The 24,682-nt window shown below is 44.5% G+C and overlaps 1 protein-coding gene across 8 annotated transcripts in view; it reads left to right on the forward strand.

Annotated features, from left to right (window-relative positions):
* Positions 1–24,682, forward strand: part of HDLBP (high density lipoprotein binding protein) — a 69,911-nt gene that overhangs the window by 41,218 nt on the left and 4,011 nt on the right. For all 8 annotated transcript variants that reach the window (XM_084847024.1, XM_084847023.1, XM_084847020.1 and 5 more), the window contains 20 exons: positions 2,641–2,847; positions 3,876–4,091; positions 5,171–5,377; positions 5,752–5,859; positions 6,737–6,841; positions 7,351–7,429; positions 8,355–8,494; positions 8,849–8,953; positions 10,779–10,892; positions 12,027–12,113; positions 12,282–12,413; positions 14,448–14,666; positions 17,883–18,104; positions 18,227–18,445; positions 19,428–19,566; positions 20,651–20,805; positions 21,587–21,691; positions 22,157–22,291; positions 23,838–23,981; positions 24,198–24,383. In XM_084847024.1, the coding sequence (XP_084703150.1) occupies positions 2,641–2,847; positions 3,876–4,091; positions 5,171–5,377; positions 5,752–5,859; positions 6,737–6,841; positions 7,351–7,429; positions 8,355–8,494; positions 8,849–8,953; positions 10,779–10,892; positions 12,027–12,113; positions 12,282–12,413; positions 14,448–14,666; positions 17,883–18,104; positions 18,227–18,445; positions 19,428–19,566; positions 20,651–20,805; positions 21,587–21,691; positions 22,157–22,291; positions 23,838–23,981; positions 24,198–24,383 (3,024 nt within the window). The remainder of the gene's footprint in view (positions 1–2,640; positions 2,848–3,875; positions 4,092–5,170; positions 5,378–5,751; positions 5,860–6,736; positions 6,842–7,350; positions 7,430–8,354; positions 8,495–8,848; positions 8,954–10,778; positions 10,893–12,026; positions 12,114–12,281; positions 12,414–14,447; positions 14,667–17,882; positions 18,105–18,226; positions 18,446–19,427; positions 19,567–20,650; positions 20,806–21,586; positions 21,692–22,156; positions 22,292–23,837; positions 23,982–24,197; positions 24,384–24,682) is intronic.

Below are 24,682 nucleotides of genomic sequence, written 5' to 3' on the forward strand. Positions count from 1 at the left end.
CTAATTACAGTCCATAGCTCTGATCTGGGCCTCCCCACATACTTCGCCAGCAGCCAGACTAAGGCAAGTACTGTCCTTCCAGAAGCACAAACCTAGTGATGCGTATGGGTGATGCATTCACTGCTGTCTTTTTTAGGATGTTTACGAGATACATTTGGTTAAGTTTTCATAGCAAAAGGAAGGGATGCAAAGTGTGTGTGTGTTGGGGGGGTGCTTCCAGAAGTGCAGTGTTCCCTGGGGAAAACATGGATTGAGACCTCCCTCTCTCTTGACAAAGCATGTCTCAACAGGAGAGGAAGGATGCCACTGGGCGAGCAGTGGCAAACATAATTGGGGTAGCAGTGGGCAGGCATTCCTGAGTGCAGGAGGTGCCTGTTGGCCACCTGAGCCAAGGATCTCAGCCTGCCTTATGAGAGAACTGGCTCTGCTACCTTTCACTAAGTCTAGACCAGGCTTCCCCAACCTGGTGCCCTCCAGATGTGTTGGACTGCAAATCCCATCATCCCCAATGAGCATGGCCATCTGGAGGGCGCCGGGTTGGTCTAGATGTTTTAAGGTGAGAAACCTCTTATTTTAAAGAGCGGTTCAGCAAAGGAATAAACTGCTCAAGGTGCTGTGGATTCTCCTTCCTTCTGAAGTTTTCAAAAACAAGGTTGCCACATTCTTGCTGCTTAGTTGTATTAGTATGGCACTTGAAGACAAGAATGCCATCGAAGTTTTCTAAATGCATACTTGTGGAAATGTTTCTAATGTGCAACTATATTTGTCCTAGTGTACAAGCTAATTCTCAGTGCTCAAAATCATAACTAGAGGGATTTCTGCCCAGGTACAAGCTGTAAAAGAGAGCATTCTGGAGAATCCAAATGGGTACCGCCATTGTGGCTTCCCATTGAGAAGACCAGACATACATATGTCTTCTTGGTAAAATGCATTAAAAGAGGCAAGGGGTGGTGGCCTGAAGAGACGAAATATTTGACTTGAAATATGCCAGAGTTATATTCATAAATTGTACATCTAGTGAATATATGCTAGTAATGAGCCTTTTGCGTCATTTCAGGCGTGCAAAACTATTTAGAGTCATAGTTTATAGTCACAGGCTAGCAGCCCCCCAAGCCTTGTCTGGTGGCCTGTAGACCCCCAAAATCTGCTGCTGCTGGAAAGGGGCCGGGAATGCTCTAGGAACACGCTCTATGGTTCCTGCCATAGAGGCCTCATTCCAAGAGTGTCCCTGGAGCATCTTAGGAGGTAGTTCTTGAAGGTTCCTGCCAACTTCTTGGGACACTCTAGGGATGCTCTAGGAATGAGGCTTCCATGGCAGGAAACATAGACTCTCTCCCCCCCCCCGGTATTTTTTTCTGGGGGTGGATGGGCAGAATCAAGGGGGCTGCTGGAGAGAGGAGGGGGCTTCATCTTGATGCTGTGACATGGAACAGATGCTGTTGCTGCATGACCAAGATCTGTTGCTGTTGGTGTGAGTGGTGTGTGTGCGCGCATGTGTGTGCGCACGCACACACACACGGGTATGTGCAGCCCTAGCAGACAGTGGATGTGGCCCTCAGGGCTGAAAAGATTGTGCACCCTTGCTGAAGATCATAGGACCAGACTAGTTCATATATCAAGTTTTTCTGGATTGTTTCACTTCAGACTGAAGTCTGGAGGGTTTTTTCCTTCATTAATGAAGATTCAGAGCTTCAAAGGAAGTCAGGAATTTGCATGTTTGAGTGCTTCCCCTCCCCCTTCCAAAAAACCCCTTCACTGAGTGAAGAAAAATAGTATATTAGGGAGAGAGACATTGAGGTTGAACTTAATAAAACAGAGTGGACAGGATCTGTGCATGGGAGAACTAGGCAGGGATTTCTGTTTATTTTTAATATCTGGGAAGCAAACATGCAGTTGCCCCACCTGTAACCTGAAGTAGTACAGTTCAGAAAAAATCCTACCGTTTGATTCCGCTGAATATAAGAACATAAGAAGAGCCCTGTCGGATCAGACCAAGGGTCTGTCTAATCCAGCATTCTGTTCACACAGTGGCCAACTAGCCATCGACCAGGGGCCCACAAGCAGCATGAGTGCAACAGCACCCTCCCACCCATGTTCCCCAGCAACTGGTGTACATAGGCTCACTGCCTCTGGTACTGGAGGTAGCACATAGCCATCAGGACTAGTAGCCATTGATAGCCTTTTCCTCCAGGAATTTGTCCAACCCCCTTTTAAAGCCATCCAAATTGGTGGCCATCATGACATCCGGTGGTAGCGAATTCCATAGTTTAACTATGCACTGTGTAAAGAAGTACTTCCTTTTATCTGTCCTGAATCTCCCACCAATCAGCTTCATAGGATGACCCCGGGTTCTAGTATTTTGAGGGAGGGAGAAAAATGTCTGGACAGGGTCTCCAGTCTCTAGTAGTTGTTTACAATGGTGAACTTTGGTACATACAGTTTTCTCCACTGCTGTTCCATTATATGGTGGGAGAAGGTGCACCTGATCAAATTCTCCCCTCCGTCGTCATGGCATTAAAGGCAGAGGGACACTGTCCACTACTGAATTGGCCAATCCAACCTTTAAGGTGACAGATGTATCTGTGTTATAAAAATGGAACTGGCTTGCAGTTTCATCCTACAACTTAATCTCTGCTTTAGGCTTCAGCAGCAGTGGGTATTCCCAAGGAACATCACCGCTTTGTCATTGGCAAAAATGGAGAGAAGTTGCAAGACCTTGAGCTCAAAACTGCCACTAAGATCCAGATCCCCCGGCCAGATGACTCCAGCAACCAGATCAAGATCACCGGCACCAAGGAAGGGATCGAGAAGGCTCGACATGAGATCCTGCTGATCTCTGCTGAACAAGTAAGCTGCATTTTCTCCTTCATTGCCTTTGGGAATGACTGATTTAACAACCCCCCTCCCCTTTATCAACAGCTACACTGAACAAAGAAGACGCTGTTTTGCTCTCCTTGTTAATTTAAGGCTATGATCCTAATAAGTACATTTACCTGAAAGCAAGTTCCATTATCTTCAGTTAGACTTACCTCTGAGTAGACATGCTGAGGATCAGAGCACCTAGATGGTTTGCATGCAAAGCTATGCATGACCTAAGTCTATACACACTTTTCTCTATTGACTACCTTGTAATGGGAAGACACACAAGTCCAGACACACTGAGAATCTGGCTGTGTCCAATACCCTTTTGACTCCTAATCTTAAGTTGTTTCAATGAGGAATTTTTGATCTACTCGTTAGGTTTATGTATGTATTTACTGCCATTCCAGGATAATCACACTGGCACTTTCAGCCTTTTCAGACATGTGATAGGCAGATGCAAACACTGCCCAAGAAGTGTCCAGGAGCACAAGAAAAGCAAAGGGGAGGGGGAGCGGGAGAGGAGATTCATTATCAAATTCACTATGCTATTCCCAAATCATTTGGCTCACGTGGACTATTAAGATTAAACACTGCTGCAGCTGCAGAATGTCTGTACCGCATCAGTCTCTACCCTCCCCCCTTTGCTTTCCTTGTGTTCCTGGACACTCTGTTCTGAATTCCCTCTGTCTTCAAGGCCCTTTCTTTCCCACACTCCCAAGCACATCTAACAACCTTGCTCTTTCAGGCTCTGTTTTTAACAGGCCATGTATCTCCAGCCCAGCCTGGTTCTACAAGATGCCATGCGGTGGGGGAGAATAAATTTTCAGAACTTGGATATGCAAAAGCTGCAGGCATATGAATAACAGTCTCAAGAGCTTCATATTAAGAAATATAGAAATTTCAGTAAAATGTAAGGCTAGACATCTTTTGCTAGTGTTTTCTCGGTATATTTTTTCATGGAGTCTTAGCCAATGCTGTATTAAATTACATATATATTTGATTTTATTTCCTAGGATAAGCGTGCAGTAGAGAGGCTTGAAGTGGAGAAGGTGTACCATCCTTTCATTGCTGGCCCTTTCAACAAGCTGGTGAGTGAGATCATGCAGGAGACAGGGACACGTATAAACATCCCACCTCCCAGCGTCAACAAGACGGAGATAGTCTTCACTGGAGAGAAGGAGCAGCTGGCCCAAGCAGTGGCTCGTGTTAAGAAGATCTATGAGGAAAAGGTATGGTTCGCGTGGTCTCCATGCAGTTTCATATTGTACAGGCCAGCCAGAGGACTTCCCAGAGCAGTTCTCAGGACTGTGCTCTCCCTATCCCCTCTGTAGAGATGTTTCCTGTCTTTTTCCTCTTATTTATGTTGAGTTTGCCCTTGCTTAGTTTTCTCTTCACCTCCGCAGATGTGAATTGGAACAGGGAGAGTGTGCTCACTCTCATAATGTTTTTTCTTCTGCAGTTTTGCTGCTGATGTTCTCCTTTAGAACTGTTCTGGATATCCTAGCTACAAAATCATCAGTTCATAAGTGCATTTTTTGCTCACTGACACGGAAGCATAAATGTAGAGCCACTGGTCATTTGATTAGCTAACCAATCAAAATCACATAGTGGTAGTAGGCCTACCTCGGTCATAGCAGAACCAAACCACAGGAAGCTTGTATTTGGCACTGAACTGCACACAGGTGTGTGTGTGTGTGTGTGTGTGTGTGTCTGCCATATGGTAAAAATATAGAAGCCCTATTCAGGCACTATATTTAGTAGTAAGCTGAACACACAAGTAGGCCTGTGCTGAGTAGCTCCACCCCACAAACTGGTGCACATCAAGTAACCCCGCCCTCTGGCATTCATGCATGCAGTGCAAACGTCTGCAGGGAGGGGAGCTTCATGTGCACAGCTGTACATGTGCAGGCTTGCATATGAGCTAGAAACCTGCTTGATCAGCTCCCTCCTTGCAGATACTTGCACTGTATGCATGGACATCTGGGGGAGGGGCTACATGAGCCACATTGGTGACAAAACTTCTTTGTGCGGCTCCACTCATGTATTCACCTTACTATTAAATATAACACCTGAATAGTGCTGGAGAAAGGAAGGGATACAGTCATACTGTATTACTTACTATATTTTACTATATTTAAGGGTTTGTACAGCATACGCAGACCAGACGTTTCCTATATGTGCCTATCTGTCCCCGCTCTGCTCTGGGCCAAGAGTTTTTCCCCACCTGTGTCTGGTGACTCCCCTACCCCACCCTATTCCTTTCCCCCTAACTTCTGTGATTGATGATCTAGCTCCATTCTCTCCCCAGAAAAAGAAGACTACCACCATTGCCGTGGAGGTGAAGAAGTCCCAACACAAGTACGTCATTGGTCCCAAGGGGAACTCCCTGCAAGAGATCTTGGAGAAAACTGGAGTCTCAGTCGAGATCCCACCCACTGACAGCAGCTCGGAGACTGTGATACTGCGTGGCGAACCTGAAAAGCTTGGGCAGGCACTGACTGAAGTCTATGCCAAGGTAACCAGGATGCAGCTCAGCTAGGCCTGCGTGGAACTTTCCTGTTAACATTTTTACAAATAGTTGATCATTAGAATTGCTAAGCTGCTAAAGTGTAACAGTTCAGAACAAATGTAGTGTGTTCAGCTGTATTATAAATTTCCCCAAATCCTGCATAAAATACTTAGGTAGCCAAAATCAGTAGCATGATGGTCTTCTTGTGCTGTTGTAGCTTGCCGGAGGCTGCAGCTTCTTGTTTGAATGCTTGCTTGAGAATCTTGCAGCGAGGATTTGGGGTTGAGATGGGAGCTGGCATGATCAGTGTCTGTCATTTGGGATAATATTAATTGCTCATGGAAGGTTACAGCTCTTCCTGTCAACAATGTCTTTTCTAGGCCAACAGTTTCACAGTCTCCTCTGTCTCTGCCCCCTCTTGGCTTCATCGTTTCATCATTGGCAAGAAAGGGCAAAACCTGGCCAAAATCACCCAACAGATGCCAAAGGTATGAGCAGCCGAGAGTGGCATTTCGCATTAACATTGGGCTTGAGGATTTGCTAAAGAGCAGAGGCTCAAAATATGTATGCATGTATGTGCCCTGTAGGTGTAAGAGGACTTACAATTTGAGAGCAGTAGTCTACGAAGAGCCTTGTCTTGCCCCCCACCCCCCAGAAAGAAGAGAGAAAATGAGTTGAAGCCTTTTGAGGAAGAGTGTGTCTAGCTTGTCATATCACCTTCTAGCAGTTCTGATACATGAAGTAGAGATTTCAGGGCACTTCTTCTCTCTTGAAGTAGGGAATAAGAAGTAGAGATTAAGTTGGCAGCAAGACTGAAAAGGAGAGAACAAGGTCCTCATCACCACCTCTCATTTTAGATATGGGCAGATTTTCAAATGCACTTTAAAGGTGTTATGTATTTGTGGGGTTTTTTAAAACTATCATGAACCATTTAATCAAAATAAGACCAAATTACAGCTGATAATATGGCAGCTAAAAATCAGTGAAGGCTTCTATATTAAATGCTGCCCAAAGCTTGGGTACGTTTTTCAATTGAATTCCACAGATGGGGTGCCACCACAAGGAGAGCTCTGTCCTGGGCAGCCACCTGTCTCTCATGTGAAGGTGCAGTTATTCAGAGCAGGGCATCAGCAGAGAATTTTAACCATCAGTCCGTTGCCTAGATTTCATTCATTTTCAGCCAGTGGTTAGGTCCTATTTCTATCCATGAGAGTCTACTTCTTCCATCTCTAGAAAATATCTATACAAGTGATGCATTGAAACATATTTGCTTGCAGGAGAAAACCACATATACTCCCCTGACATTACATCGATCCCTCTTCAGTAGTTCTCATGCTGCTGCTGAATTTTCTCTCTTACAAAAAGGTTCACATAGAATTCACTGAAGGAGAGGATAAAATCACTCTGGAGGGACCCACCGAGGATGTGAATATGGCTCAAGAACAGATTGAGAGCATGGTCAAGGATCTGGTGAGTTGATAAGCCATAACATCTGATTGTGTAGCCATCATTTCAAATGGAGGAGGATGTCAAAAGTTACAAATGCAGCACAGCTCTGTCTTATAAACCATTACTGAAACTGTCAAGTTTTGGGTCTTTGCTTCCTATTTAGAATAAATATGCTGGTTAAATTTTGATGCAAAGCAAATCCATTGCATTCAGTGGGATTTACATCTGGTATGTGTGCTTAGGACTGCAATCTCAGGGACAAAAGGAGACTGTTAAGATTTTCAATGGAATGGCCATAAAGAGAACAAAGGGCTGTGTTAGAACATGTTCTGCGTAAAGCAGTGGCAAAACTGCTGGGTGTCCCCAAGCTGTGTGCTTTCTATTCAGGCTTGAGCTACTTAGCTCAGTGGAACATCTGGATGTAATGGTGGCTAGTTATCTATTGTATCTTGGCTGATATTGCTTCCTGTTTTTGTTTTTTGTTTGTTTTTTGTGAGCAAAACTGGCTAACTATGGACTGCTCTTTGTAGATCAACCGGATGGATTATGCAGAAATCAATATTGACCATAAATTCCACAGGCATCTCATTGGAAAGAGTGGAGCAAATAGTGAGTTAAATACTTGCTCGTTGGCACTGTATGTGTAAAATATATATTAGTTCTGTTCCCCATTTGTACTTGTTAGAGATAAGCTGCCTAGAATTTCATCTTTTGTCTCTCTTGTCATTCATATGGATCTCTAGAAATAAGTTGTCCTGGCGAATTACTCATGTATTAATAGACTGCAAAAATGGGAGCCCCTTAATGAGAAAGAATTTGTTCCTAGTTAGAGAGGTTCGATCTGTGTGGGAATCTTGGGAAAATAAAACTTGGAGACATCACTCTTCTCCCCCTGCCCACTTTCTTGGTTATTTTGTTGTACGTAGAAGGCAGTATCCAAAGCTGGCAGTCCACCAGCACTCGTTAGGTTACACAAGCAGGAGTGGCCGTTAGCGCAATGGGATGATAGCGCTTTCTAGAGCAACCCCAGAAACGAGCATTTCTAGAATGGGGCAGGTCATCAGAGCGCCTTTCTGCAAGCTTTGCTGATTTGTTCTGTTTCAGAAATTCTTGTTTTGACAGGGACCCCTCTTCTCAGGGACACCCTCTCCCACAATGCCTGGCTCTGGGCCCCTCCGCCAGGGGCCCTCTCTGGACCCCTCGAGCCAGGCACTTGGGTGTGGACGCCTCTCTGAACGCTCCAGCCACTTTTCCCAGCCAATGTGGCTCTTCAGAGACCTTGGCCTCCCTGCAGAGTAGGAGGTGGCAACGGTGTTAGCAGTAATGCAATAGGTAGGCAGAGGATTCAAGAGGCGGGTAGGAGGGAGACAGGTCAGATGGGCGAGGAAGGGAGACCAGTTGGGGAGTGGGGGAGGGGGGGAGGCAGTGGTGGCTTTCCCGCCTCAAGTAATCCTCTTGTTCTGAAATTCTGAAGCCTTGATTGCAGAGGACATGCAATGGATAGATGTACTTAGCAGGATGTTTTTATTTGCAGTCAACAGGATTAAGGATCAGTACAAAGTATCTGTGCGAATCCCTCCAGACAATGAGAAGAGCAACCACATCAGGATTGAAGGAGACCCTCAGGGAGTTCTAGAGGCCAAGAGAGAGCTGCTGGAACTCGCGTCGCGTATGGTAAGTGATGGAGAACTGGACTATGTCCAGAAGGAGAAGGGTTAATCATTAGCAAGGATTTCTGCCAACCTTTCCCACACACACCAGGGAAGCTCTTCCATTCTTTCTGTACCTGGGTGACAAATCGATGTGATGGTACTTGTGGGTTGTCAAATAATGCAGTTTGACTAGTTGGTAAATCATGGTCAACAACAGTGTGTAGGTGAATAAAGGACAACATACCCCAGCCTTCCCCAGCCAGGTGCCCTCCAGATGCGTTGGGCTGCATCATTCCCAGCCAGGTTGGGCAGGCTGGCATACACTTTCAGCCTGTTGCATTCGTCACAGGGATGATTTTTCATAATATTTTTTCAGGAAAATGAACGCACTAAGGACCTGATCATTGAGCAGAAATTCCATAGAACTATCATTGGGCAGAAGGGTGAACGGATTCGGGACACCCGGGATAAATTTCCAGAGGTAACAAAAGACTTTTAAAACACACACAACACAAATGTTATGCATGTTTACATATATAGATTATTCTGCTCTTGCAATGGGGTTCCTGTTGGTTTCTCTTTGAGATCACTGATGGGTTATATCCAACACATCCCTCTCTTCATAAGCTGGGCTGAAGCTGAAACAGGCTCTCTGCAGGCTTTGCTGCAGCTGCAGAGAAACCCCCATTGGTGTCTGTATTTTTAAACAAAAAATGAGCCTGGGGATCTTAGGATTTCTCTCCCACCCTCCACCCTGTAGGATGTGCAAATCAGCAAAACTCGAACTTGTTGGGGTTCTCAGATTTCCACCGCAAGCCTTGTTGTGAGTTGAGCCTATATTGGGTTGGGACATTTTTTCCCCCCGTACAGAAATTTGTGTGTATTTTTGTATGCATTTTTCAAAATGTACACATTTTTATATGCATTTTTCAATTGTACTCACTTTCTCCCATTGACTAAAGCACATTAAAGAAAAAACCTATGCATTTTTTCTGTGCACGTTCCAAACGTACGCATTTTTCTCATGCAATTTTGTTCTTGCTCAGATTGCATTGCAAGCTTGGAAAGGCACAGATTTCCAACCGCAAATTGAGTTCAGGTCCACGTTCAGTTCTGGGAGGTGCAAATGGGATAAATTCTGGTCACAACCAACCAAACTGAGATTCCCTTCCTCCCTCCCTCCCTGCACAAGGAAGATAGCACAGTTCCAGTCAAGATGTCTGACACCACCATCTACCTGATTTTGTGGGATCAGTTTCAGTTGCTGCGGCCTGATAATATGGACAAGGTGCTTGCAGCAATGCAACTGACCACGTTCCCTCTTGATCCTTGCCATTCCTGGCTAATAAAGCTAGCTGAGGGGGTATGATTGGGTGGGTCCAGAGTGTGGTGAATCCTTCTCTACAGGAAGGCTTCTCTATGGGAAGAAGTCCCTGCTGTCCTTAAGGAGGCAGTAGTGCGACCACTCCTGAAGAAGCCCACTCTGGACCACTCTAGTTGTATTAGACAACTACTGCCCAGTTGCAAATACCCCTTTCTTAGGGAAGGTACTGGACAGGGTCATGGTGAAACAACTGCAGGTACTCTTGGAGGATACTGATTGTCTAGACCCAATCCAGGTTTCGACCTGGCTACAGGACTGAATCAGCCTTGGTTGCCCTGATGGATAATCTCTATCAAGAGAGGGATAGTGGGAGTGCAGCCCTGTTAATTCTACTCAATCTCTCATCAGCTTTTGATACCATCGACCATGTTATCCTCCTGGATTGACTCCGTGGGATGGATATCAGAGGCACTGTGTTACAATGAGTCTGGTCCTAACTGCAGGGTCTATTTCAGAGACTAACATTGGGTGACCATTCCTCAGCCCCTTTGCAACTGAGCTATGGGGTTCTGCAGGGTACCATTTAGTCCCCAATGTTTAACATCTATATGAAGCTGGTGGGAGCAGTCATTAGGGGATTTGGAGCCAAGTGCCATCAGTTTGCTGATGACACGCAGCTCTATCTCCCTGTGACATCTGAGTCAGGAGAGGCTGTGCAAGTCATGGATCAGTGCCTAAACTCAGTAATGGACTGGATGAGGGCCAATAAACGGAAACAGAATCCTGGCAAGACAGAAGCTCTGTGGGTGAGTGGTTCCCAAGTCTGGGAGATAGGCTTATTGCCTGTTCTGGATGGGGTTGCACTCCTTCTGAAAGATCAGGTTCATAGTCTAGGGGTACTCCTAGATCCATTGCATGCACAAATACTGTGTTGCTCAGAACTGCCTATTTAACCTTGCCTTGGGTTGAATATTTTTTTCAGGTTATTATCAACTTCCCAGATCCATCACACAAGAGTGACATTGTCCAACTTAGAGGACCCAAGAACGAGGTGGAAAAATGCACAAAGTACATGCAGAAGATGGTGGCGGATCTGGTAAGAGATCATTTCTTTGTCTTTATTGTTCACTCTTTTACCACCCCATAATTGCATCAGGATTGTAACTAACCTGGATTAAGAAACTGGTGCACCATAGAATGTTACTAGCTGAGATTTCTTTTTCTATTTTATAACAAGCCCACTAAGCTATACCTGGCCCTTAAAAGAGTATCTAGTGTTGATTCAAAGACTGGAAATGGCAGAGAATTTCTCCTCAACTCAAAAGCATATTCCAGTGGTTAAGGGCACAGTCCTATGGAGATTGACTGGTTGCACTTTTAAATTGCCCAATAACCCAAGTTCTGTGGGTGGTGGATAATACATTAAAATAATATAATACAAGCCATAAAGCAATGAATAATTGCAGCACATAACAAAACTGAAATAAAGCCAGCAGCAAATAGTAAAAACACTATTGCACATAAAATCAGAGTAAAATCAGAAGCAGAATAAAAGTGCAAAGATCTGAAAGCACTAAAAACAGTTCTTAAAATATCTGGGTGAATAAAAAGGTCTTTCCTGGTGCTGAAAAAAACAGTGTAGGCCATTCCACAGCCGGGGTGCCATTCCACACCTGGGGTGCCACGACTGAAAAGGCCAGCTGCTTCCAGGAAGCAGAACCTGAAGGCAATAGCCCTCTCCTGCTTTTGCCCTCCTCCCCCCACCAGCAAATCATAATGAAGATTAAATTTAGCTGAAGATTTACTTTAAGATTATATTTAGCTGTTATGGCTAATAGCCATCAATAGACCCGCCCCCCCATGAATTTGTCTAATCCCATTTTAAAACCATGTAAGCTGATGGCCATCTCTACATCTTGTAGCAGCAAATTCCATACATTAATTACACATTGTATTAATCTTTTTCTAAACTAAAAAGCCACCAACACTCCAGCCAACACTCCAGCCTTTTCTTGTAGGAAGATGCTCTTACACCCTGATTGTTTGCTCTTTTTCCAGTTTGTCAGTGCCCTCTTTGGGATGGTATACACAGTTAATATTGTATAGGACTGCTTGTGCGAGGAGAGAGAGAGAGAGAAAGAGAAGTGGGTAAAACAGATGAAATTGCATTTGCTGATTCGACTTTGTATCCACCGTTTACTTATTGCATTATTGTTGTTTTCTTTGTAAGGTTGAAAACAGCTATTCTATTTCTGTTCCCATCTTCAAACAATTCCACAAGAATATCATTGGCAAAGGAGGTGCTAATATCAAAAAGGTGGGACTTCCTTGATTCTTCTTGTTGCCCCTGTTTTTTCATTGCTCCCGAGCATCCCTGCCACCTCTTGTTACAGATGAAGCTTCACTTTCACAACTGAGAGCTGCCTCCTGTTTGGCCCAGGAGGCATTCCATGCCTGTTCCTTTAACATTGCATTGTCGCTGTAGATCCGTGAAGAGTGCAACACTAAGATTGATCTCCCAGCAGAGAACAGCAATTCAGAGACTATTGTCATCACAGGGAAAAGAGCCAACTGTGAAGCTGCTCGCAACCGCATTCTCTCCATCCAAAAAGAGTTGGTAAGAGAAACAACCCTTCTGAGTTCATTTGAAGGTGTTTCAACTAGAGTCCAATATAACTGATATATTACCAATTTCAATAATTAAAAAAGACAGTTGCATGCAAGTTGATCCAGTTCCCTTAAAGCAGGGCCAGGGAACCTCTTTCAGCCCAAGGGCCAAATTCAGTCTTGCAAGAAGGTCCTGGGGGCTGCATTCTAGTGGGGGGAGGGGCCAAAGGCAAAGCGGGTGGAGCCAAAACCCCCAGTATATTTTAACTTAAAGGTCTTACTGCTAGTAACGAAGCCTTAGGAGAGACATTTCAACCTTTTAGAATGGGGAGAAAACTGTGCTAAAACTGGGAAATCACCAAACAATTGGGAAAGGGGGTGGGGCCAGAGGAAGGTGGCCATCTGGGGAACCACAGTGGGCTGGATTCATCCCTCAGGAAGACTGGATTTGGTCCTCATGGCTGACGTTCTCCACCCCTGCCTTTAAGGAACTGCAAGTATCTTGGGTGTTTTTTGTGCACCGGGGAGTCCCTTTTATTGTGCCACTTTTCAAGGATTCCAGGTGAATTGCCATCCAGAAATGGAAAATATAAAAAATATAAATGCACATCATAGAGATGCCCCTCCCCCACTCCAATCATAAAATTAAAACACTATTTGCATCATAAGATTAAAATCTTCAACTGCATCTGTTAATCTGAGTGGGCAAAATCCATACCATGGAGAGGTCATACATTATATTGAGAAGATGTTCAGGCTTGTACTTTGACAAACCTCCAGTGCAGCCTTCCCCAACCTGGTGCCTTCCAGGTGTTCTGGACTACAACTCCCATAAGCCCCTGCCAGCATGGCAAATGAACACGACGATGTGAGTTGTAAACCAAAACATTTGGAGAGCACCATGTTGGGGAAAGCTGCTCCAGTGGGAAGGAATTCTATAACTGGGAGAGTAACTGCCCAAAAAGCCTGTTTGAAAAGTTACAGTTCTGAGAAACCATAGATCACTATTTATTTGTGAGAGAGATTTGTGGTGATAGCTTTGTGAGAGGCTTGTGTCTGTTACTGATTTAGTGATGCATTTGAATCATGCCATTTTTAGATTCTGAAGAAGCTTTTCTCAGGGGTTTTTGTTTCATTAAATACCATGTATGCCATGATTTTTTAAAGATCAGCTGAACAATCCCTATCTTTGAAAATACTGTTGTCTGATGGTACAGTAATTAGGTTCGTTAAATAAATACACTAAAGTAACTATGTAAAATGAACACTGAACTGGAAACTTTTCCACCATGTCCTGTGCAATGTATATCTGAAACATGTTACTTTATCTGGATGAGGCAGTGTCTGCTTTAAATAAAAGCCTCTGAAGCAAAAGGAATTATCAGGTCATTCTTGCCATCCCATGACTGGCATGTAGAAAAGGGAGCCTCTCTCCAGCTGTGTAATCAACCAAATTTTGTGGCTAATCCATTTCATATTTGAGGGTGAGCAAGCAGGTATGTTTGAGGATGTATTACTGAACTGTAGTACTTCAGTGATTCACTCCTGCTTTCCCTTCTATCTGTTTTACAGACAGTTGAGAAAAGTGAAACCAAACAGGCCATTATGTATGCTCCACATAAAGATGATTGGAGACTTCCATTAAACAACTAAAAAGAAATGAAAGGGCAGGATTTTGCAGCTTATTATATTGTCTTCCTATTAATTCTGTAACCAAATTATATATCTGCATAATTACTGTTACTCTTTTTACTGTAAGGAGTGCGATCCAGGGGAACTCTGGAAAGAGGAGTACTTCTATGGGGATAATGCTGCCTGATGCATTCAGTGACTGTCACTTGCTGACACATTCAGCTGCTTTTCAGAGGCACATATCCCAGATCTCCCCCCTCCCCCTCGGTCTGAGCTTTGAATAAGAATGAATGGTGAATTTCTTAAGTTGTGCGTGAGGGAGAGAAGCTGTTTGTACCTTCCTTCTATTTCTTCAGGTGCAGAGAGGGGGGGAAAGGCATTCATGTTTTTCCCTCTCCCTGTCATCCAATAGGCTAACATTGCAGAGGTGGAGGTCTCCATCCCTTCCAAGCTACACAACTCACTCATTGGTGCCAAAGGTCGTTTCATCCGCTCCATCATGGAGGAATGTGGTGGGGTTCACATCCACTTCCCCACGGAAGGCTCAGGGAGTGATACAGTCACCATCAGGGGCCCTGCCCAGGATGTCGAGAAGGCCAAGAAACAGCTCCTGCAACTGGCAGAGGAGAAGGTGAGAGCCATGGATGTGAAAAAATAGATATTGGCTGCACAGTCCCTCTGAATAGCTTTGAATGTCTGGCCAGAGCACAATTTTAAGCTGAAGTGTAGGTAGAACGTATTGGAGCAGCCTTCCCCAGCCTGGTGCCCTCTGGATGTGCTGAATTCCAGCTCCCATCATCCCCAGCCAGCAGGGTTATTGGGCATGTTGGGATGGAAGTTGAATGCTCATCACACGTGGAGGACACCCTTTTGGGAAAACCCAGTTCACATTATTCCTATTACCAGCAAGGAGTGGAGAGTTGGTATGTATTCATCATGGTGAAGTGCAGTTAAATTTATTTATATTAAGGGCTGGGCCTAGGATACCTTAAGGAGTGTCTTCTCCTGTGCAAACATACCCATGTGTTGACATCTTCCTCTGTGATTCTGCTTCCCATGCCCCCATTGCGTAGCAACACAGGAGAGGGCCTTATTTATGGTGAGGCTGAAGCCCTGGAGCACCTTCTCTAAGAAGCTCATCTTCCTCCTTACTGGCTTTTAAACACCAGGTCAGGGCTTATGTCTTCCAGAAGGCTCTTAGGCTGCTTTGATTGCCTCCCCCACTCTCTGTTTCTGTTGCTCTGTTGACTGTGGCTACTAATTAGCTTTTATTGGGAGTTTTTAATGCCTGTATCTGCTTATTCTGCTTCTCAAAGAGGGTGCTGAGACTAGTGCATGTTATTTTTTAAGGGCAATGATTCATAAAGGCAATTGGCACTACCACTGTTAATAACTATATTCCATGATAACCCAGGTAGCCATTTTCAGCTGGCTTTTCAGTGTGACAGCGAGGTGCAAATTCGGTGTGAAGTGATGTAATGAAAGGTTTTTGCTACTCAGGTTAAATGGGCTTTGTTCCTGCTTGGCAAATAGGATATTGGAGTCCTACTCATCTCTCTGATGGAGCTGTGAACATCAGCATGTGAAATATTGCAAGGAAGTTAGATATAGCTGTGATAAGATGTTAAGCCTGTGGTACTAGATGCTTCTGGTATTCTAGGGCTACAGATTTCAGTCAATATGATCCAGTGGATGGAGTGTACATAGGAATGTAGGAAGCTGCCTTATGTTGAGCCAGGTCATTGGTCCATCTAGCCCAGTAATGCTGACACTGACTGGCAGCAGTTCTCCGGGGTTTCAGGCAGGGATTTTTCGAGCCCTACCAGGGGAGGCTGGGGGCTGAACCTATGACCTTCTGAGCTATGGCCCTGCAATGCAGCCATGGCCCCTACTTGAAAGGACTATGTTCAAATCTTGTTTAATCTTTCAGTAACTTTAGGGTTGTCGCTCAGCTTAAGAGATGTGCTCATATACTGGGTCAAGCTAGTGAGGCATCTACCTTAGCACTGTATTTCCTGAGTGGTATCAGGATTCCAGGGTCTCAGGCAGAGATGTTGTCTGGACTAGCTACCCTAATGTAATTGAACTGTAGATGCCAGTTCTTGAATTTGCAAAGCATGCGCTCTACCATGAAGCTGTTGCACCTCCCTAAGTTTGTTCTCTTTCTGCTAATAACTGACCCACCAACTATGCTATAGAGAAATCCTCTCTGGCACTTTTGTGTGACTATTGAGGGTTTCTCCTTAGCAGTGGGATTGCTGCTTTAATAACGTCCTGCCGTACAAATTTTAAAATTGAAAGGGAGGTAACCTGAACTTGCTCCTTCCTTCCCTTGGAGTCTTGTCTATGTCTGAAAGAATATGTCGTTTGTCTGGAATTTTGGCTTTCTTTGATCCCTTCAGAGTAACTTCCTGGAACTTGACAGGTCAAGCTTCATCTCATTACTCAGAACTGACTCTCTGTTTACTAACTAAATAAGCACCTTTCACATGCACGTTCTTAGTCCTGGGTTTAAAAAAAAAAAACCATAGGGTTTTAAAAAAATCTACAAAATGAGTGGATCTGACTACACCGAATTTAACGACAGCGAGTTTAGCCCTATCAAGTTATTTGTGATCAAGCTGTCATTTGGTATCCTCTTTCTAGCTGTACTGTATCAATCCGCTTGTCCACCGTAGCCTGGAGAACCTAATCTCCACCTAAGGCCAATTCATAAGCAGCACAGGAGCTCAAAGCATGCTTGCTTTGACATAGTTACCTGGGATTTAGCTTCTAGCAGACTAAATACTTCGCTTTGATTTTCTTACGTTTGGGTGGTCCTCATAACAACTCTTTGAATTAGGTTAGGCTGAAAGAAAGTACCTTGCCCAAGGTCACAGGGCGTGTCCTCGATAAACAGAGATTCAAACGTAGGTCTCCCAGGTCCAGTTTCCACACACTCACCTTCTACACCGCCCCTTGGGGAAGGGCAGTAACCCAGGGTAGAGTTTAAGCTTTCCATGCAAAAGTTCCCTGGTTCTGTCCCCCTGCATCTCCAGGTAGTGCTGCGAAGGTCCAAAACCTCGGGGAGTCCCTGCCAGTCAGCATGGACAATACTGAGCTAGATGGACCAGTGGTCTGACGCGATGTAAGGCAGCCTCCTATGTTCCATCATATTTGCATTATTGTACCTTTGGAACAAATTATTGGCTGCATGTATATTTAGGGCACAGTCCCTCCCAGTATGAGCACAGTTGCACGTGCATGGAGGAATTGCTACGGAGCCCAGTGGAACCTTCTCTGAAGAGCGGAATAAGCAGATATAGGCAAATTTATTTAATTTAGCATGATTTGCAGGGATAATCTAATTTGGCTTTTCCTGAAGTAGAATTTTGTTTCTTATCAAAGTATATACAGGTCTGGTCTTATGGATGCCTACTGCTTATTTCTACCTTGAATTTTCTAAAATAAGACTTAACCTGATTTATTCTGAACATCCGGATTCCAAAGCTCTTAATCTTCACAAATATGCATTTACGGAAGGGTAGGCCTATTGGTTTTATTCCAGAAGTAATAACAAACAAACAAAGGGATTTGAAGAAGCATGGAAGTGTGATGTAGTGGTTTGAGTGTTGGACTGGGACTCTGGAGACCTGGGTTCTAATCCCCACTTGGCTATGAAACTCACTGGGTGACCTTGGGCCAGTCACTGACTCTCAGCCTAACCTACCTTGTTGTGAGGATAAAATGGAGAGGAGGAGGACATGTAAGCCACCTTGGATTCCTTGCAAGAGGAAAAATTATGGGACATAAATGTAACAATAAATGAATCCTACTGCATTGACATTTATTTATTCCTTCCATGTAGCAAACCAAGAGTTATACTGTAGACTTGCGTGCCAAGCCAGAGTACCATAAGTTCCTAATTGGCAAAGGAGGTGGTAACATTCGCAAGGTGCGTGATAATACTGGTGCCCGGATCATCTTCCCTACCTCAGAGGACAAAGATCAAGAGCTGATTACTATCATGGGAACAGAGGAAGCTGTCAAGGAGGCCCAGAAGGAGCTGGAGGTGCTCATCAAGAACCTGGTGAGAAAGGGATCCTTTACTGATTTATTACATAGGAAATGTCTTTTGATGTTGACAGGGGCTTAATAGTTATCATTACTGTGGTAAAGTCCAGCCGGTGATATGCCCTTGTGTGTTTGCAGGACAATGTAGTTGAAGACTCTATGACTGTGGACCCCAAGCATCATCGGCACTTCGTCATTCGGAAAGGGCAAGTACTGCGGACCATCGCAGAGGAGTACGGAGGTGTGATGGTTAGCTTTCCACGCCCTGGCACGCAAAGTGACAAGGTCACCCTTAAAGGAGCAAAGGACTGTGTTGAAGCAGCAAAGAAACGCATCCTGGAGATCATTGATGACTTGGTGAGTGTCTGTCTTAGATGGGCTGTCACTTCTTCATGGTCAGTGTTTGTTTTCTTGTCTAGTATGCCGATGCACACACCTACAAAACATTTGGAGTGTCCAGTTATACAGGCTCAGAAACCTGAGGAACGAGCCCATTGGGTGTGTTTTGAGCTTCAGGTAGGAGTTCGGAATTCCTAATTGCAGTCAAGCTAGCATTCTGGCTGTGAAGTGCAAGAGCCCGTCCTGCTTGGGTTTACTTCAGGTAGCCCTAACATGTCTTTCTTAGGTGTGGAAAAACATCAATCTACCCTACTTCCATTAGGGTGTGTGAGTTTCAGCCTTGAAATTTTTTTATCATTGGATGAGAAGGGTGGCCCTTAATTTGTACATCTTGGAATTTAAGAAACAGAAGAGACTGGTGTTCAGTCTAACTTGTCTTTACAGTTTTATGGTAAAACGTCCCTCACCATTTATCCAAATCTAGGGTATATTGGGGAGAGAGAAAGAGCGCTCTTTTTCAGAAGAAGATATTATTTCTGACATGGAATTGAGCCTTGAGCTCCTCCTGTGATTTTTGATGCTTCTGGTCTGCTTGGTGACACATGCCTAGTGTCATTCTGTGTCCATGACTGACTCCAACTCATGGAAACCAAGGAGTTGTGTTAAAAGAAAAATGCATATGTCTTTCAGCTTGCAGTTTGTCTGTGCTTGTTGTAATGGATATTGAGCATTCCTCAGAAGCTTGATCTTTGTTCCCCTTTAAAGCATGTTAAAGGAGGGGTGGCGGTTATTCGGTTAAATTGGACTTCCTTGTACAAACTAGATGACACAAGTTTTTATACCAAAACACTGCATGCTCGTCGGTCAGAATAAATTACTGGCCCAACAGAATCACCTGGCCCCTTTCACAGTTAGGTATGCATTGAAAACTGTATTTTTAGGGGGAGAAATTAGTTTGGGGAATCACACTTGTATAACTTTCTTCTCTCCATACTTGTAGGAAGCCCAGGTGACAATAGAATGCACCATTCTTCAGAAGTATCACCGCTCTATTATGGGCCCCAAAGGTTCCAGGATCCAACAGATCACCCGTGACCATGGCGTTCAGATCAAATTCCCAGACCGGGAGGAGAACACAGGTACAAGTTCTTCCAAGCCTGCCTGTAACGGCAGGTGTCCAGGGAGTTGGGGAACACCAAATTATCCCAAATTATCCCATATTTGCTGAAATGCTTTTAGAGCTATGTAACTCTGCTTGAGAAGGGACAAGTATCTGCAGTGACTATCCTTCAAAAATGTTCAGCAATATGATTTCCTTTAGTTTTTGGTCACTATAAAAATAACCCCATTTGTGTTACCTAGAGGTGGGCTAAATATCCCCTCTCAGGTTGTCTTAAGAGCAGGACACTCAGAGCTAGTTAACTGGATACCAAAACTCTAGGTAGAAGTGAAGATGGGACAAACTGTCAGTGCTTCCTTGCCTCATCAAATGGCATCCCACCATGCTTTGAAAACTGATTATTTAATGGTTAACTCTTTGTAGCTCTTGGATACAACTTAGATTGCCAATACTAAAATCTATTGCTCATATATGAGCTATGAATCAGTGGGTCAGACATTGGTATGGGGAACCAAATAGACTTGGACATGGCACGGAAGGTGTCTGTTACGCTTTTAATAGGGGATAATAAAAGGTGGCATTTCAGATATGGCCTTCCTACCGTCTGCCTCGGCTAGAGTTTTACAGTGACCTGGTTTACACAACATGATGGCCCACCGTAGCTTAACTAACCTGCAGGGACTGTTACGTTGTGCTGGGTGCCCATGGGCGACATTTTTGCATGGTGTCTGGCTTGCCATGTCACGTGAACCCAGGTGGCACGGGCTGTTAGAGGGCTGGACAATCCTCAAATAATCTGTAGCTTGTGTTAGGGCAATTTGAGGGTTGTCTAATCCTCAGACCCCTGCTGCCTGGGTTTGTATGACATGGCAAGCTGGGCACCTACGGGCACCTTGCAAAAACTGCACCCATGGGCACCCAGCATGACGCAGCAGCCCCCGTGGGTAAATTCAGCTATGGTGGGCTGTCATGTCATGCAAACCAGGTGAGTGTGAACAACCCATATTTCTACATACTGTGGAGGCAGTAAGTTACATGGTCGGTGAGAACGTCAAGTGAATCAGTCAGAAATGTAGTCACTGTTCTCATGTCTGTGATCACAGCTCCCACTGCAGAGCAGGCCACACAGGAGAATGGCAAAGAGAGTGGCGAAGGGAAAGAGCTCAAAGAAACAGATCCTGGCTCCCCAAAGAAATGTGACACCATCATCATCTCCGGTCGTCGAGAGAAATGTGAGGCAGCAAAAGAGGCCCTGCAGGTAAGTGAGACGGATGCTGGGTATCTGTAGAATCCTATGGGACTGCCATGTCCTGAAAAATACAACTTTGCTAGCTTTGCTTACTGAGTGCTATAAAATGATCCAGGCATAGTTGGTCACAGAATCACAGATTTGGAAGGGATGTTGGAGATCATCTAATTCATCCCCTGCTCGGTGCAGACTGTGGGCAGTGCAGGATGCAGCTACGGCATCCATGACAGATAGCTGTCCAGACTCTGTCTAAATACTTCTAGCGAAGGAGAACCTATCACTTCCCAAAGCAGTTTGGTCCACTGTTGAACCACTCTGTTAACTGAAATCTGCTTCCCTCCATCCTTTGCACAGCAGCCCTCCAGATATTAGAAGCCCGCTATTATGTCTTCCTTTAATCTTCTCTTCCTCAGGCTAAACATACCCAGCTCTTCTAACCATTCCTCACAGGCCGTGATTTCCAGGCCAGTCACCATCCTGGTTGTTCATTTCTGGATGAACTCATAAGGACCCATTAATTGTGCATGGCTCTAGTGGCATAGCTGCATTGACAACAGGACAGTATGAAGTAATGCCCCCTAGCAGAAGCAGGGTGCCCAGTTGGGTGGAAGAGGTGTGAAATAGTATCCTAGATGTTAATTTACCCCAGGGGTTTGGGTTCGATAGCTTCCCTTGGTGTTAGGGGTGAGAATTTACTCGATATATTCTGGATCGAGTGAAACTGGGACTTGGCTTTTCTAAACTGATTCTTTTGAGTCTACGTTCTGTAACTGTCACACTGGCATTTCAGGCGCTGGTTCCAGTTACCATTGAAGTAGAAGTTCCCTTTGACCTTCATCGTTTCATCATTGGCCAGAAGGGTGTTGGAATCCGGAAAATGATGGATGAGTTTGAGGTGAGCAGCCTCTTGTTTCCTCTCTTCCTTTGGGCTTTGGGGAACATACTGGTTGATTCTTCCTGTCCTGCTTGCAGCGGAAATCAGATTTTGCAGTAGTTGCCTTACTTGTGAATTATTTGGGAGCCAGAATAAGAATGCTACTCTTACTGATTATCCAAAACTCTGCAAGACTGTTGATAGAGTTCAAACACCATTTTCCTGCCATGTGCTCACAAATCCCTCTGAGATGCCTAGTAGTATCATTCCTGTAGTTCAGGGACATAGGTATTGTGGAGAACGAGAGTAAACAGTCTAAATGTCTAATGATATATTTAGGCTTTTTGTTTTGTTATCTTGAGCACTTGGGAGATGTGATTCTTTGAAGCAATAATGATTGTGAAGGCTGTGGGTGGCCATGAAGGTGCTCTCTTACGCAGCAGGTGCCCGGTCTTAAGGTAATGATCACTTGCCTGAATTTTTTAGGTAAACATCCAAGTTCCTGCTCCAGAGCTTCAGTCTGACATCATTTCTATAAGTGGGCTTGCTGCTAACCTTGACCGTGCCAAGGCCAGACTTCTAGAGAGAGTGAAGGAGCTGCAAGCTGAGCAAGAAGATCGGGTATGCATTGTGTGGGAACCCCTGTGTGTATTGCCAGTCTCTCCCAGCTGCCTTCCCTTATTAAAGCAATACCATTCAAAAATAAAATAAAGCTTCAATTAAGGATGTTGCTGTATGAAGAGGCTCTGGGATTTTGGCAGCAGCAGCAAGCAGGATGAGTCACTGCAGACAGTGTTTTAGGGCCTGATGATAAAGAGGGCTTGGGGGCACAGATCTGGAAAGGTTAAGTGTTCCTGCCATGTAGAGCTTAGTGTTATCTTAGCACTGCCTCTCTTGGCAGAAGATGACATTGCAGCCTCAACTGAAATACCATACCATAGACCAAAACAACATTTCTGAAGCATGAACTTTTGGGTCTCAGCAACTGGATTGCAAGGAAAAGCTTGGTCTGGGTGCAATCTGTAGTTCTGGGAATGTGTGAAGCAAAAAAGGGAGAGCGAGAGTGATTTTATAATTTGAAGCATCTTTCAGCAAAGACCAGGACTGCTAGGAGCTCCTTTCCTATAGGAATGGATTTAAATCAAAGGCACCATTCACAATGCAGTATGCAAGCCTTTGAGATACAGGGAACTCTTTCTCAGGTCAGATGTTGCAAGCCATTTTTTAAAAAAGAAGCAGTTGTTTGAGTGATGTGTTAAACCCTTATTCAGTCATTCGTTGTTTCAGTAACTGAAGTTTCTGCAGACAAGTAGGTTGCAACTTGCCAATGGGTTGGCATTCAAGTTACACAGAAGCATGCTGGGGCAAAGTTAAGTAGCAATGGAAAAGCTTCTCTGGAAAATATAAAAAACAGTTGTAAGGCATGAAAGACTTTAGTACATATTGGAGCAGACGAGGACAGAAGTAAAGACACACAATCCTTACATTAGCAAATCTGGAGGCTATTTTAGAAAGAACTATAGATAACATGATTAGTAGAAGCTAAATTGAGTGATAGTACCTGGTGGTTGGAGAGCTGGATAGTGTGGTGCCACCATCTCTCTAGGTGGTGGAAGCTGAAGATTTATTTATTTGAAATATTTTTATGCTGCCTTTCAAGGCAAAGTCTGTGAACAAGATGAAATTATAAAACAAGAAAAAATGAAATACTAAACTTAACTAAAACATCCGCATTTTAAATTCACAGCAACAGTAAAAACTCAATTGTATAAATTTAAGTTCAGCATCCACTCATTTAAAAGAAGACCAGAACACCCATGTCTTTAAGGCCTGTTTAAGAGCTATCAGAGAGGGAGCCAGATACACCACCCATGGTAGGATATTCCAGAAAATAGGGCCACCACAGAAAGGGCCAAATCTCTTGTGCCTGCCAACCTAATAGATCTGACCAGCGGGCACATTAGCAGGGCCTCCATGGCCAATCTTAGGACCTGAGCAGGTTCATACAGGTGCAGATGATCCTTCATAGATGACAGACTTCCAAACATCATTTGTGAACTCCCCTCTCAGTTAGCTAAATATGGTATTACCAAAGTTGTTATAAATTAGCCTAATGAGAGGCATCAGTTATGCAAATCTTTAAACCTGTTCCTCTTGGTTGTTCTAGGCCTTGAGAAACTTTAAGCTTACTGTTGCTGTGGACCCCAGATACCACCCTAAAATCATTGGCAGGAAAGGGGCTGTGATCACTCAAATCCGCACAGAGCATGACGTGACTATACAGTTTCCAGACAAGGATGATGAATCCCAGGTGAGGAGCCTGTGGGCAGGTGCGGGAGGAGAGTATGGACACGAATCTGAAGAATGGAGGGGGCTTCTCTTTGAGCTGAGAACAAACATGCTCAGTTTCCATTGCTGTCTTTATGGCAGCCTTGTCATGCACCTGGCCATTGCTTGCCAAAGAAGCCGGTGTTGTGCGCTGATGTCCAGAAGGACTTACTGTTAACTGACCAAATGCCCCCTTCAGGCCCAGGATCAGATCACCATCACTGGCTATGAGAAGAATGCTGAATCTGCCCGAGATGCCATCATGAAGATTGTCGGTGAACTGGAGCAGATGGTATCCGAAGACATCACTCTGGACCATCGTGTTCACGCCCGCATTATTGGGGCACGCGGGAAAGCCATCCGCAAGATCATGGATGAATTCAAGGTAAGTGAAGTGCACGTGATGTTTGGTACATAAGGAAAGGTAGATGTACTTATTGTTAGTGGCAGCCAGGATGTTTGTTCTGGTGCATCAGATGATTACATGCAAGAAACCCTGGCACTGGATTGGTTGTGCAAAGAGTAGCAGGACCATGACTGACTGATATGCACTTAGGTTTCTAGAAGGAAGGGAAGCACAGGGTCCTTCCACACTTTTTTTCAGAAGTAGTAGGGATGGGGTCTGAACACCTTTTAGGGCAGGACAAAATTCTGATTATTCAGTTTAATCACCCATCGTAGGAC

This window comes from Heloderma suspectum, chromosome 3, assembly GCF_057233095.1.
Source record: "Heloderma suspectum isolate Gila_16-S chromosome 3, 16-S_ref, whole genome shotgun sequence".
Classification (NCBI taxonomy): Eukaryota; Metazoa; Chordata; class Lepidosauria; order Squamata; family Helodermatidae; genus Heloderma; species Heloderma suspectum.